This window comes from Impatiens glandulifera, chromosome 3 (genome assembly GCF_907164915.1).
Source record: "Impatiens glandulifera chromosome 3, dImpGla2.1, whole genome shotgun sequence".
In the NCBI taxonomy this organism is placed as follows: Eukaryota; Viridiplantae; Streptophyta; class Magnoliopsida; order Ericales; family Balsaminaceae; genus Impatiens; species Impatiens glandulifera.
The window spans coordinates 10,461,094-10,477,994 of NC_061864.1; the positions used below are offsets into that span (position 1 = coordinate 10,461,094).

Sequence of the window (16,901 nt, forward strand, 5' to 3'; positions counted from 1 at the left end):
TACCCATCTATCTAGTAAGGTATTTGATTAAGATGATTTGAACTGTTGACATGAAAGCATATATAAATAAAGAAACAAACAGGAGGCAAATTAAAGAGGTCACTATGGAGTCCACCAAAAGACAAACTAGAATTATTCCCCAAACACACTAGTTGGAATCAAAACATTAAACATAGAATGTCGGCATCAACATGAAACATGAACTTAGTAGTAGTAGTATCCCTTACTTACTTACTTACTTACTTACTGGTCTTTAGTGTAGTGTCGAACAAGTAGGGCGAATCCCAAAATGAGAAGGGGTACCAAGAACTGCAAGATCTTGATGAGAAAATTGGAAGAGTTGTGAGGAGGATTGTAAGGTGGCTGTTGAGGAGGAATGTAGCTTCGTTTGAGAGGAATGGTTGAAGAGTCGATCTCGCCGATGTAGTAGTCTTTCATCAAATCCCTAGCGGAATCGCTGTGGCCTACATCTTCGAAATCATTTGTGGCATCTTTACCTGATAATAACAATAAGAAGATTTAGTATATAATTGGGAATTGGGGAATAGGGAAAGAAAAGGTGATTGATTGATTAGTGACCGGTTGCTGAGAGCAAAACTTCATCTCCTCCGGGATGATCTTCCATGAATTTGGTAACATCGTAGACCTGGGTGGGAGGGATTAGGATAGGAGAGGATGCAAATAAATAAGATGAAGATGAAGATGAAGATGAGAGAAACCTTTCCAGAGATGATGAGCCAGCAGTCTTTGGTTTTGTTGTGGGTGGCTACCTCTTCGAAGACATGAATTTTGGGATCGGAAGCCATTCTTACTCTTCTTCTGCAGACACACACAAGATTCAAATTGAGTAATCTGTAAACCCTAATAAACAAAGAATGAAACTAATTCTCAGCTCACAAGAAAGAAAGAGAAAGCTTCTCTTCCTCCTCCGCGGTCGTTGATATTTTCAGCTAGCTATAGCTCTCTCTTTCGATCGAGCAGACTAATACAGGCAGCTCAAGGAAACCTCCTTTTATTTTCTCTTTATATATATATCTCGCGTGAGGCGTTTGGACTCTTCGTGGCCCCCTCCCTCCTCTCATGGAAATTACCCCTCAAATTATTATTTATTTATTTATTATTACTTAATAAGATTTGTCATTTTCTAACTCTTTTATTATTTTCATTTATTATCAAACTATTTTATTAGTTCATAAAAAATCATAAATTATTTTTTTAGTATATAACTAATAATTATATTTTATAGAGGTAGTTCATTAATAAAAGTCTACTTAAGAGACGATTCAATCTTAAAATTTATTATTGTATAGTAAATTAATAATATTTCAAGATATACTCTTTACACCTATTTAAATAATGATTATTTTTTTATAAAAATACTTAAAAGATATATATATATATATATAAAAATTAAAAAATAATAATTTAAAATAAAACGTATTTTAGTATTTTGGGTAATGAATATATGATAAATGAGATGTGAAGTGATAATTGATTTTGTTTGAATTATTTGAATAATTTAAATTGAATAAGGCCCAATTTTTTTATAATTATTGCCGGTCAGACTGCACCAACCCCAATTAAAAATTGTTATTTTTTTCGTACCCTAATTTTTATTAAAGAAATTGCTTTTAGTTTTAATATAAATTTCTGAGTTACACATTTTTATGTTAAAAAAACTTAATAAATTTATCTAACAACCTAATTAAATTGGTTGTCCTTGAGCGACCCTAGCTCGTTAATGCTCATTTGATATTAAATTAGTTATCCTTGAGCGACCCTAGCTTGTTAATGCTCATTTGAGAGTAACAATGAAAACATAAAAAAAAATGATTATCAACAAACAAACCTAATATAAAATTTAACATTAACGAGCTCAAAGATCCTCAAAAAGATTATTGAGCTCATCGACCGCTTCCATCGGTTTTCCAGAAAATATTTCATTTATCATCATAATAATAATATTGTAGAATAAACGCATTGGTTGATCGCGATCATTGAACGTCATGCGGTTTCTATCGAGTCAAATAGTTTATCAGAAAATAATCGGGAAAAGAACTCACCAACTCAATCCAAACGAGCTCACAGTTTCTATCCAAACATCCCAACAACCGATGAATGACTCACACATTACACACTCAATATCAATCATGTTCCAGAGTAGGCTTCAAATCAAAGTCATTTATTTGCAATGCAAAAATCGTCAAAATTATCCATGAATGACATTCCATCTAAAAACAAAAATTTTAGAGACAATTTATAATTTCACAACTTCACAAAATATGGACCATCTCCACAAACAATGTGTAAGAATTACACAAACTTGAAGGAATCCATATATTGCCAATATAAGAATAAATCATAAACTTGTGACCCACTGCTTATTATTACATATAGAGTTAGTTAAATTGGTTTAATTATACTATAGAGATTCTATATTCTACTATTTTAAATGTGTTAGCTTTTTTTTATAAAATAAAAATCATCACTCTTTGTTTCCCATAAAACAATTACAAAAATTCATTTGACAAAATTTATGATTTAAATATTTTTCAATAATACAATTAAGAAATTTGATAACTTCTTACCCATTTTTTTTATTGAACATTAATTCTTAAATTCATTTCCGAACATGAGTTTTGCTATATAAATCCTAACTTTTTACAGATTTGAATTCAAATGTAATTTGTAACTGTAATTTGGAAAAGATAAAAAAGCTCTTTTATATGGTGTTATCATAATCTAAACTCATAATATACAGCTAGTATAATGGAAGAAGAATCCTTATTTCATAATTTACCGTTGATTAGTTATATGAATAATGCATTATTATAATACACGAATGTAGTTCAATGGTAAGAACCGATTTAAGAGATTAAAATATCATGAGTTTAATTACAACTTGAAGCACTTTGAGTTGAAGCGGAGGTAATGACGGTAGGGTGTCATGTTAATTCTCCTTAATTTAAAAAAAAAATGAATAATGAATTATTATTCTATATAATAACAAATTCTTTAAATCTAATGTAAGATATTTTTATTTTTTTTAAAACTAAATCCATACATATTTATACATTTTCTATTTTGTCTAAATAATTTATTTCTCATTAACCTATATAAAATAAAACAAAAATTGTTTAAAATTAATAATTTGAACAAGGACTTGTGATATGACATTAATATGACGGATTGTATTTAATTTATTTGTACTATATTAGCACAATGATAACTAGAGTTAGATATGAGTTATTTGTACGTAGATTATAAATGTTAATTTAATACAAAAATTAATAATATAAGATAGTGACAGACAGGGAGGGAAGAGAAGAGAGGCACACTAATGATTTAAAGTGGAACAATCGTGTTTCATACTAAAACGTGTGGCAGGCTCGTCCTACTTTATCATCACTAATTTTTATTTATTTTTGTTATTATACTTTATCAATATGATATAACAACTTACACACAAATCAAAACATTTTAAAGAAGTAAACAAAGAAATACAAATTCAAAAAAAATATGAATATAAAAATGAAAATCCTTATTTGATGATTGGGTAAAATTACACTATTTCAATGCAAGTAATTTATTTATTTTTGTTATGTTGATTGACATAATTATTTGTGGTGTTATCATTATCACTAATCAAATAATTCTACATTTAATTCTTTACTTTATGTTTGGAACTTTGGATTGATATTGTAAGTGGAATTGAAATTTAATATTAATATATTAAAATAATTGTAATTATATTTTGGAGGTAAAAAAAACTGGAATTAGATATTAGAAAATTGCATAACTTTTTTATTTACTTTGGAAATTAAACCTTGGAACCGGCCGGCCCATTATCTAATTTCTGTTCCAATTAATTCCAGTTATACCATAATCAAACATGGCATTATAGTTAATATCAAGAGATTATTATTGTAATTTTTTATTTATTAAATTTCCCATTATATATATAATATATATATGGTTGAGAAGTTCCAAAACAAGCTGGCTAACAACAATATATTAACATGTATTTCAGCTATTATAATAAAAATGGTAATAGTCCTAACTCCTGGATAATATCTGTTAAGATATTGCTTGCAAAGTTAGCATGGAATATTGGTTTTATTATTCTTATATATAGCCAACAACACTCATTATTTTTTCTTTTATTTGATCATTATTTTAATAGAAATTCATAACTGAATTTATAAAAATAAATGATCATTTTATAATTAGACTATATATAAAATGGAACAAAATCATAAAAGATAACAAATTAACCTGAAAGTGGGCGCCCAAAACAGACCAAGGAGCATCTTTAACAAAAGCCAACCATTTCGCAAAGGAGCATCTTTATTTTTTCATTATTATTTTTCGTTATATTTTATATTAATTATTTTTATAATTAACTTTAAAAGTTAAGACAGCAAATTTAATATATTATATTATATAGATTTTTTAAAATTTTAATTTATATTGATTATACTTTCTTTTATTTTAAATTATATTTTCTTAAATATTAATTTAATTAATTTTTTACTTAAGTATTATCAATTATTATTATTTTATGATAAAAAATTAATATGTTTAAAATATTAAACTAAAAATTATTATATATTTAACATAATATTTTTATATTAATATTTTAAAATTACATTCATAAAATATATGTAAGCATATAAATCTAAGTACACTTATTATTCATCCTAATAAAAATAATAAAAAGTGAATTATATGTCAATGAAGTGGAGATCGTTCGTTTAAATTAAAATTCTTTAATTTGATTTTCCAATAATTTTTAAAATAAAATATGAGAAGTTGGGCCATTTTCAAAGTGGTTGCTATCATTAATTAATTAATTAATTAATTAAGAACTCAAACTCTTTGATGATAAATAATAATCAAACTAGGTAAAGGTAGCCTTCTTCTCTATAGACTATAGTCAATTTGCCCGTCAAATTTGAAATTTGTGGGGATTTTTCTTGTTACCTACCTAGCACACATTATTTGACGACGTTACTTACCCGTATTAATTCATTTCTAACAATTATTTATTATTTTTAGTTTCTTAGATAATAAGAGATTGCAAATTCATTATTTTTTTTTATGAAAAAGACCTCTTAATTAAATTAACTTACTCTTGTTTTGATTGAGGCCTTTCATGAGTGTTATAATATCAGTCACCATTCATTCAACGTCGTATTATACCCACCAACTCAATTTTCATCCTTAAAGCATTATTAATTGTAAGGAAAAAGAAAAACTGCAAATTATATAAATTTGAATGATTCATATATATTATATATTAATTCAAGTATTTTTAATATGATTTAATTCCTTAACTTTAGCAAAGAAAGTCTGAGGTATTTAATATATATATTTAAGCTTTTCCTCTTTTTTGGGTTTACTAATGACAATTGTCGGCTGTTAAGATAGTCAAGTGTTGGTTGGTGGTTATGAATTATGTAATTAATTTTGTATTATATATTACTTGTTAGTAACTTTTTATTTTATTTTATATTTGTATTTGAAATTGTGTTGATTAGTGTTTTCTAACCTTCCGACACTGGGTTAATTATGTCATACGTTTTGTTCTAATTGCGATATTGTGAGCTTGTAAAAGGAGCCTAGGGCCAAGGATGTGTTATATTAGCATTTCTTCTCATTTTTATCTATTTTTTACTTCAATTCGGATGGTTATTTCTAAATTTTTAGTTTGTATTTGGAGTTATCTTACATAAAATAATATAACTATTCATACTTACTATCAATTTAGTTTTTAGTTTTTCTTGTCCCAATCTTCTTTATAGCCTCAGTCATTATCTTTTTGTATGTTTTTTTTTGACATATATGCTTTATATCTTTTTTGTATGATTTAAGTGGTTGATTCATTAACATGTAGTAAAGATTTGATGGAATTAGAATGATTATGATTCTGTTACTAATTTTGAAGAAAAATTAGATGGTCATTTAATAAAAAAAAAATATTTTATAGTCTAAATACCATTTAAGTTAGTGCATACCAAAAAATAATGCATAGAAATAAAGTATTTGGAAAAGTGTTTGTTTTGCATCATCATCATCATCGTCTCTCTCCTCTGGCTACGGCTGTGGCTTTGACCTGTTAAAACTATTACATTTATAATAATATAACAGGCCGCCATTAACGATTGATCGGATAATTCCAGTATGGAGCTCAGCTCATCATCATCATCATAAAAGTCAGACTCATCTTCATTCCGTGTTTTATCTACTAATTCCCTCCACCAACATCCATTTCCATCTTCTCCCATCCCATCCCATTCATCATCATCATGCCCCCGGAAAATCAGCTTCTCTTTGCTGCTTTAACGGCCATCTCTGTATGCTTTCTTGTTAGATTCTTCCTCAAAACTTCGATTCTATACCTTCTTCGGAGATGGTGGAAATCGATGACCGACGTTTTTCATGCATATCAGTTCTATAAAGTTCCGCAGTTCAACGAGCATCTACAGGAAAACCAACTCTACCGAAAGGTAACCACTTATCTCAATTCATTGGCTTCCTCGGAGGATCTAGAGTTCGCAAATCTCTTCTCCGGTAACAAGTCCAATGAAATCAATCTCGTCCTTGATCCACATCAGACCGTCGCCGATAAGTTTCTCGGCGCTAAAGTGTTCTGGAATAACGAGAAGTCGGAGAGGGACTGTTCTAGAGTTCTGGTACTCAAGATTCGGAGAAGCGATAAGCGTCGGATTCTCCAACCTTATCTTCAGCATATACACGCCGTTTACGACGAAATCGAGCAGAGAAGGAAGGAGGTGAGGCTGTTCTTCAACGCTGAAGCCGCGAATTCAAACGGACGATGGAGATCGGTGCCTTTCACACATCCAGCAACGATAGACACCATCGCCATGGAATCAGATCTTAAGAACAAGATAAAGTCCGATCTGGAAACGTTTCTTAAATCGAAACAGTATTATCATCGGTTAGGTCGTGTATGGAAACGGAGTTACCTTCTCTACGGACCTTCCGGTACCGGAAAATCTAGCTTCGCAGCAGGAATGGCGAAATTCCTAAGCTACGATGTTTATCACATCGATTTGTCAAAAATTCAAGACGATTCAGATATGAAGATGCTGTTATTACAAACGACGCCGAAATCAATAATCCTAATCGAAGATCTGGATCGATACCTAGCGGAGAAATCAGCTTCTGGATTGAGTCTTTCTAGTATGTTAAACTTCATGGACGGAATATTCTCCTGCTGCGGCGAAGAACGTATCATGATCTTCACTATGAACTGTAAAGAACAAACAGATCCGTCGATTCTCAGGCCAGGAAGAATCGACGTTCACGTACAGTTTACTTTATGCAATTTCACTACATTCAAGAGCTTAGCCAGCAGTTACTTAGGGCTTAAAGAACACAAGCTTTTCCCTCAAGTTGAAGAGATGTTCCAAAGCGGAGTATCAACCCTAAGTCAAGCCGAGATTGGAGAAATCATGATTTCAAATCGTTCCTCGCCTAGCCGAGCACTCAAATCGGTTATAAATGCTCTGCAAACGAAACGTGAGATTCCCGGGCAGGACGAAGTCAGGCAGAGGCTAATCAAGAGCGGATCGGGGAGGCCGCCGCCGCCTCCGGCGGCGGCGCCGACGACGACGGAGGAGGAGATTGAGTCGACGTCGATCTTCTCGAGAGAAGGCGGTTCACATATCAAGAAATTGTATGGGCTTCTGAGGGCGAAGAGTAGCAGGAGGGGGGAATCATTGGATTTGGATTCGATTGAGAAAGAGAATAATTTATCTCATCTTCAAGAGAATCAACCATAGGTAAAATGGAATTTCAATAAATTTTCCCTGTATTTGTTTGTTTGATTGTTTGTTATTTTGATTTCTTAGGTTAAAATATAATTCATTGATCACGTAACAGTGATTTGTTTATTGCATTATTATTATATATATATATTTTTTACAATATTCGAATAGAAATCGGCCAAATAATTGTGGCAATTATTTTGGATAATTTAATGAAGAGATGAATGATTTTGTGGAGAACATGTTATAATTATTGAATGGTTATCATTGATTGAGATTATTATAATTTTGGAAGGTGAAGATGATGCCTGGATTCTATTTTTGACACTCATTCCAATCTAGTGGGTTGTACGTGTGTTATAAGTTAATGGGTTATTTAAATAATCTAAATACGTGTTATAAAAGTTTCAATTATTTGATGAAATAATTTATAAAATATTAATATTTAATCCAATCATTTAGAAAAAGGGATGATGAATAAACTGTAGAATATTCTACTAGCTATTAGTAGGAATAAAATATTTCTTTATCACTTTATTTTTGAAATATTATTCATTTATGTTTTATTTGGACAACCATTTTTTCTTGTTTAGATACAACAAGGGTTAGATTGAGTCTATTTATTGATGTAAATTGAAATTTCAGATTTATTTTTAAAAATAAATTGTGATTCTACCGATAAAGTTATAAAAACGAGATTTTGTATCGATTTTAAATTGCGTTAATTTATTATTTATTTCATATCACTAATTGAACAATCGAATTTTAACGAATGAATTGTTTTGACAATTGAATTTTAAAGAATTGATAGTCAAAATTAGCTGAAATTTGATAGTTAAACTAGTAAAATTATTATTTATTATTTATTATATTTATAAATAACACTTAAATCATAAATTAACCATATTTGAAACACCATTTGAAAAAAAAAATTAATTTGTTTAACTTTAATCCTATAGAATCTCAAATAATAAGGTTCTAACTAATTAATTCGACCATTCAATTTTTTTTATTATTATTTTATTTATGTGATATATTGGTTGAGTTTTTTTTATCATGAATGGTGTATCGATAAATAATTATAAATTTTGTTTAGTTTTAACCTTTGTTCTATACTTCTCTATGGATAAATTCCAATTTAAATAATATATTAGAACATTTTAATATTGGATAAAAAAAAAATCATAAAGTTTGCATTTGCATCTGTTATCAAAACTTAGGGGTTACTTTTATACTCTATGCTAACTGGAGCCTCCCGCCTCTCTCTGTAACCCAACCGGGCGGCGGGGAAAAGTGGAATCAGATTGTTAGAGAGAAAGATAACCGAAGACGGCGAAGAGTAAGCAGCAATGTTCGGAGCTGCTGGTAGATTATGCCGTAGTTTTACTGGATTACCAAAATCGAACTTCTTCCTCAACAAAAGTAAGTTTTTCTCTTCAGCAACCGTTGTGAAACGTGTCGGCACTCACAATGGAAAGTTTCACTGCGACGAAGCTCTTGCCTGCTTCATGATTCGTTGCACTGACAGATTCTCTGGCGCTCAAATCATCCGAACCAGAGATCCTGAGGTACTTGTAGTTTAGATTCCAGCATTAACAGAATTAGATTTTATTGTATAGAGTTAATAATCTCAATCTGGCATTTGCGTCTTCTGAAAAGGTATTGGAAACGCTTGATGCGGTTCTAGATGTTGGTGGAATTTACGATCCGACTAGAGATCGTTACGATCATCATCAGGCAGGCTTTGAGGAGATCTTCTCTAATGGATTCCGCACCAAACTCAGTAGTGCTGGTCTGGTTTATAAGGTTTTGTTCTTCGTATATCATCATAACTCGAATCTACAATCAAATTCTTCACTAGATAAGATTATTTCGTGTTTCTCAATTCTCTGCAGCATTATGGAGAGGATATTATTGCGAAAGAGATCAAACTTGATTGCAGCCATCCCAATGTGAAGCAGTTATATATTGCTATCTATAAGAACTTTATTGAGGTATGGAATTTTTATTCATTTTCCATTGATTCACAAACTTCTACTCACAGAGATTTCAGTGAACAGGCTATTGATGCTATTGACAATGGAATTAGAGAATATAACACCAAGAAATCTCCAAAGTACATAAATAACACAGACTTGTCCTCCAGAGTTAATAGATTGAATCTGAACTATTTGGATACTGATCAATCTATAGAGAGGGAGAACATGGCCTTCCAACAGGCAATGGCTCTGTCTGGGAGCGAGCTTTTAGAGGTATTAGTGTTCTTTCAATACTTTTTGTCATATGATAGAAAACCTTTTGCACAATTCATTGACGAAAATGTGTATTACTAATAAGATTCTGTTCTCAGAGCATTCATTTTCATGCAAAATCATGGTTACCAGCACGATCAATTGTGAAGGACAGTATTATGGCAAGAAAAGATGTAGATTCAAGTGGAGAAATTATGGTGCTGAGTAGATCCTGCCCTGTAAGTGCAAATTACATGCTTTAAGCCTTTAACTGAAATTTTACTTTTTCATCTCCTTCTCTCTCCCTTCCCCCTTACATTTTGTGTTTGTGCTATCTGTTATGATCCAAATCCGTAACCAAGGGTTTAAAGGAGAATGTACAAGAAGCCCTAACCCTACCCTACCGGCTGTAAACGAGTCGAGCTCAAAAAAATTCCAACTGCTCGAACTCGATTGAGTGCCAAAATTAAGGCTCGAGCTCGAACTCAAAACAAGTGTTCAAACTCGACTCGATTAACTTGGTTTAACCGAGTTCAAGAGCTCGATTCAATTAGCTCGATTTAATGCTCGAACTCGACTCGAAACATCCAAAATTAAAACATATCAACTAAAAATAGTTTCAATATATCAAAAGTTCACAGCGAAGTGAGCAAAGATATATAATCATTAATTTCACCTAAAACATAATCATTCCATCAAATACAACATATTAAACCTTACACATTAAAACCCAGATTTATACATGGATAAAAGAGAGGAGATTTATACATGGGTAAAAGAGAGGAGCAATGATTGCATTTTGCCTTTTTATTTTAATCCATCGTAACAATTTCAAAATCATTCTAAACACTTGATGTTTTTATTATTTTATTGATATGAAAACCTTCTTTCTCCTGTTCTTCGGAAATTTGATTTTTGTGTGTTTCTTTTTCATCAATACTAATAGAATTTAAACTCCATTCTTCCTAGTGTTTCATCTTGTTGAGATTCATCACCAACTTCATTGCTTTCAATTTCAGCTATACCACTATCTACTTCAACAAGATGAAACACTAGGAAAATGTGGAGTTAAATTCTACTAGTATTATGAGGAAGAAGCACAACAAAATCCAGAAGAACAGGAGAAAAAATGTTTTCATATCAATAAAAGAAGAAAAACGTTAAATGTTTGGATTAATTTTGAAATTGTTAAAGTAAAAAGGCAAAATGCAATCAATTCTTCACTCTTTTATCAATGTATAAATCTGGGTTTTAATATGTTCTATTCTATGGTATAATTATGTTTTAGGTGAAAGGAATGATTCTATATGTTTGTTCACTTTGTTTGTGAACTTGTGGTATATTGAATCTATGTTTTAATTGTCGAGTTCGAGCAATCGAGCCGAGCTCGGTTAAACCCAAGCTAGTCGAGTTCGAACACTTGTTTTGAGCTCGAGTTCGAACCATTGGAATTTTGTCGAGCTCGAGTAGACCTTTACTCGAGCTTGACTCGTTTACAGCGCTCCCTACTTACAACTCTAACATGGACTTGTTAAGTCCTAGGTTGAAATGAATCCAAGAAAGAGGTTTGGTTTAGATTCATTTTAAGACAACTTTATTTGTTTTCTATCATCACGAGGATTCACAAATAGAGAAATCTTTTGTTAGCATCTATCCACTTCTTGATTCTTATTAAAATTCCCAAGTCATTGCATAACTATGTTGTTTTTTCTAGTGTACCCATATGTTTCATTTGAATGTTTTTTCTAAATATGATCCCATCTAGATCCACACCTGGATGAGAAAACCTGTCAAAATATATTCCAAATAGGGATTTAAGTTATGTATCTTTGAATACCTTGTATGTTAGACCTTCTTTTCTCCTTACCGATATGTATGACAAGTTTTGAAGCACAAAAAGGAAAGAAAATCAGAGAATAGTGCAGGTGTTTTGGTTTTCTACATGAGATGAAGATACATAATTTAGTATCATTTGACATAGATTTAGAATCCTAATCGGGGCTATATATTTGTAGTGGAAGCTTCACATATTCGAGCTAGAGGAGGAGATGAAGATTGGTTCTTCCATCAAATATGTTATTTATCAGGTAATTTACTCATACGAATCTGGCAAACGATGTTATATGCATACAAATCTGGCAAACGATGGTACTTAAAATCTACAACGATGCAGGATGATAGGAGTCAAAAGTGGAGAGTGCAGGCAGTAGCAGTCTCACCTGGTAAATTTGAAAGCAGAAAACCTCTACCTTCTTCTTGGAGAGGTTTAAACGATGAAGAACTCTCTAAAGTTGCAGGTATCTCCGATTGTACCTTTGTGCATAGTAGTGGTTTTATTGGCGGTAATCGTAACTATGAGGGTGTCCTGTCTATGGCAAGAACATCTCTAGTTACATCATAATATTATGCTCACCCCCTTATACCTGAATTCTTTGTTTTAGAGATGTACCAATAGTTGGTATTTTGTCTAAATTACCAAACTTGTTATATCTTTCATAAAATTAAATTTCAAATCTTCTTGGAAGTAATTTATTACAGATGAGTTGGGAAAGAATGAGAAAAGGAAATAGATAAATACATGAATACATACAAATTTTGTACAGGTTAAGGAATTAGATAAATAAATAAAGTCATGCATCATCTCTTCTTCTACGTTTTGCACATGTTGAGGCAGTTTCCAAGTCCCCAACGAAGAAAAGGATCTTATCCAGAATCCCCGATCTCGGTTCATCATCTTCAGTATGTCGGTTTTCGATAGGGAGGCCAAGTTCAGGCGCCTTGTAATGGTTAGAACCCAAATGGAGTTGAATTTCACCTTTGTGAACAAGATAATAGTCACTGCCTTCTCTTATTATCTTCAGCCCTCTATAATAAACCAAACCATAAAAACCAACATATGAATCCATAAAAAGAGATCATCGTATGAAATAAACTCACAGTCCAACCCGATCACAACGATCTTGGACTTCATATACCACTTTCCATGTTTTGGATGATTGAGAAGGCGTGTAAAAGGAAACTCGATTATCTCCCCATCTTTTCTTGAATAGATTTAACCACACTTCATTGACCGAACCCAAGACATTCCACCTCCTACACACTTGAAGATCATTACAAGGCAAAGTTATTGTACGAAAATGTTAGGATCAGATGACGACGGAGGAGGAGGAGAAGGATTGGAAATTGAGATCGAATCATTTGATTTGATTTGATTAATGATTGTACATATCTGACTGACCTTGTTGAATTGTTGCGAGGTTCTGATGATCTAATAAACAGAAGATCTTCAGGCACAGATCCGTAGACAGATTCTCCATAACCGCTGCTGAATGATTGAACTAACTGGTCGAGATCTGAGTTTTGTGTGTGTCAGAGAGAGAGAAATGCGAATGAACAGCATTTCTCTCTTGCCACACGTTAGATAGAATCCTAGAATTATCTTTTTTTTTTCTTCTAATTTTTTAACATAAATTTTGAAAAATAAATATACCATTAATCTTAATTTTTTTAAGTAATTTAATTTTAGTAATAGTTAAAACTTGTATAAATAAGTCCAACAAGATATTATCATTGAACAAATGGTGCAAAAAAACCAGTGTGTATTGGTTAATCTAATTCATTTTTATCAATTCAATCCTTAATTAGTATTACTCTTAGTTTCTTATTATTGATTGAGTGCTAACGCAATTCATTAAAATTAAAATTTTAATTTCAATACCTTTAGCTTACCTCCAATGTTTGTGTGTGAATCATGGTTCATAATAGTTTTTTGCCTTCTATTTTGTTAATATATAGAAAGTGTATTAAATTAGTAACTTTTTATAAGGCTTGTTTTACTTTTTTTTCTTCTTTTTTAAATAAACTAGTTTTTGCAATTATTTGATGGTAAAATGAGTTATTTGATAAAGTTAATTAATTTGTGATAAAGCTAATTGATAGTGAGTTGATAATTTATCTAAATTAAATTTAAATTATATTCTTAGTCTATATAATATTGAAGATAAGATTTATAGAAAAATTGTTAAAATAAAGTTATTGATAAGTAATAAAATGAAATGTTAACAAATTAAAAAATGCTTAAAATATCTAAAAGTATCATTTTACAAAAATATATATATATTGAGAGACAAGTTTTAAAGGCATCTTAGAATAAAATGTTTACAAATAAAATGTATACATTTTTATCTTTATTTTTTTTATATAAGTTTTATATTAAGAAAACACATTTTTAATACACAACAGCTAATGTTCCCTTGAACTCAAATTGTAGGAGTATCATTTTTAATATGGGAAGAATGTCAATTTTACACACCAACTTGTAAAAATGTGTCAAATTTACTTATTAAGTATTAAAATTCTATTTATATATATTAAATTGTCAAAAAATGTCAATTTTATTTAAAATAACAGAAATATTTAACACCGTCAATTTTTTGTCACATGTAATATCTATTTTTTTTTTAAATTAACATTACTTTAATTATTTTTCAATTTAAACAAAACATTAAATATTTCTTTATCCATTTTTTCTCTCTCTTTATCTCATATCATCCATTTTCTTCTAACTTTTCTCTCTCCATCTCCATCTCTAATATCTAATATGCATAAGGATTGTATAGATAGATCACTTCCTAAAATGAAACTGATGCCTTATCCTTGTCCTAATTAATGAAATTGAGCCCTTATCTTTGTAGACAATTCATTCCACATCTATCCCTCTCTACACATCATATTATTGTATATCATTTTATCCCTACTTTTAATTCAAATGGAAAGAGAGATAAACACAATCTATTTATATTATAAACAAAAAATAAATTATATTAAATTGAGTCTTTATAAATAACCAAATAGATTAACTTCAAAACAACCCAAAAAAATTATAAAATTAAGAATTGAACTACAACAGGATATTACATGATTCAAAATTAATAGATTATATTAAATTGACAGTAAATTTTTGTCACACGTAATGTCATTTTAGTGGAACTTGTTATAATTCAATTCTTAATTTTACAGTTTTTTGGATAGTTATAATGACTCAATTTAATATAAATTATTTTTGATTTATAATATAAAGAGATTGTGTTTATCTCTCAATTTGAATTAAAAATAAAGATAAAGGTTGAATGAACTTATTACAAAGATAATGTCTCAATTTCATTTTTAGGAAGGGAGGAGATGAAGAGGGAAAAGTTAAGAAGAAAAATGGATTGTTGTGGAATAAAGGGAGAGAATGAATAAGGACAATTTTTAATGTTATGTTTAAATAAAAAAATAATTAAAGTAATGACAATATAAAAATAAATAGAAAATATGTGGATATTACATGTGGAAAATTTTTTGACGGTGTTTAATATTTCTGTTATTTCAAATAAATTTGACATTTTTTTACAAGTTAATAGGTATAAATAGAATTTTGATACTTAATAAGTAAATTTGACACATTTTACAACTTGATATGTAAAATTGGCATTCTTCCCTTTTTAATATTCATATTCCCCATATGACAAAGATACAAATTTGGTTAGTACGTATTTTAATGTGGGTACAAATCGGGGCAATGAGTTGAATCAATACGAACCGACATGATTCAACACGATATTAGTACGAAACGACACAATACAATATTATCTCACTCAGGTAGTAGGTTGGACATGACACAAGCACAAGATGACAGAATCACGACAAGATTATGAGTTTATACGATCGTAACACAATCATGAGTCAACACGGACACAACACGAGTATAAACACGATACGGACACGAGTATACATACACATACGAAACAATGTAAACACAATTAGTCACATGACCTAATAACCTCAACTTTACATTAACCTTTTGTCTAAATCTATTTAAATTCTCGTTCAATTAATAAATTATTTAATTTTATAAATATAATATATATAATTAAAACTAAACATACTAAATTATAATATTAAAATAAAATATAATAAAATAAATAAATTATATGAATAGAAATATAAGTCTCCTAATAATTCTTTCAAATATTATTTTTTTAATTTATTATTTTATCTTTATAAAAAATTTAAAATTATTTTTTAATTTTAATTATTATTAATACTCAAGGGGAAATTTTACAAAATGACTTTACAAAGGCCATTAAATGTGCTGTTGACCAGTGCATAAATTTAATTGCGTAAATGATCACTTCAAACTATTTTGACAAAATTACCCCGTCGCATAACGCGAAGGCATGATCGTCTTGCGAAGAAAAAGCTTATGAAAAGTTCAAAATGATCGCGCCCTTCACGTGATGATTGTGTCCTTCGCGTGACGATCGTACTCTTCGCGTTACGCGATGAGGGTAATTTCACAGGTTTTTCTTTCGCGTGACGATCCTGCATTCGTATTACGTGACAGGATAAAGCGCAAACGCATTTAAGACCATTTTATGGTCATTTCGTCAAATTTCTTATAAGTATATGATAATAATTTAATTTTGAAAATATAATAATATATATTTATAATTTATACTTATCATCCATAAATTATAATATAATTTATATCCACTTTTCTCATTTCCTTCTCTTCAAATTATTCACACATTTCTCATTTTCTTCACAAAATTGTCAATCTTTTTATTAACAAACTATCATGTGTATCTGTTGTTTATAAATAAAAAATAAAATTTATTAATTTTATTTATTTATTTATACTTATTCTTTTCCTATATTTTATGTTTCAAATTATACTGTATCGTAAGACATAAAAAAAATTACTGCATTTCAAATTAAAGTATGTTATTTAAAATATTTTGAGCCACTTTTATATATATATACTTTTAAATATATATGGACTTTTATATATAATATACCTTTAAATAGATATATAGACTTTTATACATAATAT

At 29.9% G+C, this 16,901-nt stretch overlaps 4 protein-coding genes across 5 annotated transcripts; 2 read left to right on the top strand and 2 right to left on the bottom strand.

Annotated features, from left to right (window-relative positions):
- Positions 1-81: 81 nt before the first annotated feature.
- Positions 82-1,016, bottom strand: LOC124929196 (cytochrome b5). Of its 2 annotated transcripts, none has more exons than XM_047469494.1 (4): positions 902-1,016; positions 720-819; positions 580-646; positions 82-497 (listed from the first exon to the last, which is right to left on the bottom strand). In XM_047469494.1, the coding sequence occupies exons 2-4, from the start codon at positions 804-806 to the stop codon at positions 244-246; spliced, it is 408 nt and encodes a 135-aa protein (XP_047325450.1). In that variant the 5' UTR covers positions 807-819; positions 902-1,016; the 3' UTR covers positions 82-243. The 2 variants fall into 2 exon arrangements, with proteins under 2 accessions (XP_047325450.1, XP_047325451.1); XM_047469495.1 differs by having other exon boundaries at positions 720-822; positions 902-983.
- Positions 1,017-6,079: 5,063 nt separating this feature from the next.
- LOC124931123 (AAA-ATPase At2g46620-like) lies at positions 6,080-8,046 on the top strand. Its single transcript, XM_047471517.1, has one exon. It carries the CDS (start codon positions 6,309-6,311, stop codon positions 7,806-7,808), a length of 1,500 nt encoding a protein of 499 aa, XP_047327473.1. The 5' UTR covers positions 6,080-6,308; the 3' UTR covers positions 7,809-8,046.
- A 1,018-nt stretch (positions 8,047-9,064) lies between these two features.
- Positions 9,065-12,541, top strand: LOC124932601 (MYG1 protein-like). Its single transcript, XM_047473258.1, has 7 exons — positions 9,065-9,361; positions 9,453-9,599; positions 9,689-9,787; positions 9,854-10,045; positions 10,144-10,263; positions 12,040-12,111; positions 12,198-12,541. Exons 1-7 carry the CDS (start codon positions 9,143-9,145, stop codon positions 12,423-12,425), a joined length of 1,077 nt encoding a protein of 358 aa, XP_047329214.1. The 5' UTR covers positions 9,065-9,142; the 3' UTR covers positions 12,426-12,541.
- Positions 12,497-13,418, bottom strand: LOC124932602. The gene is made up of 3 exons (XM_047473259.1): positions 13,263-13,418; positions 12,962-13,124; positions 12,497-12,889 (listed from the first exon to the last, which is right to left on the bottom strand). Exons 1-3 carry the CDS (start codon positions 13,339-13,341, stop codon positions 12,655-12,657), a joined length of 477 nt encoding a protein of 158 aa, XP_047329215.1. The 5' UTR covers positions 13,342-13,418; the 3' UTR covers positions 12,497-12,654.
- Between the last annotated feature and the right edge of the window lie 3,483 nt (positions 13,419-16,901).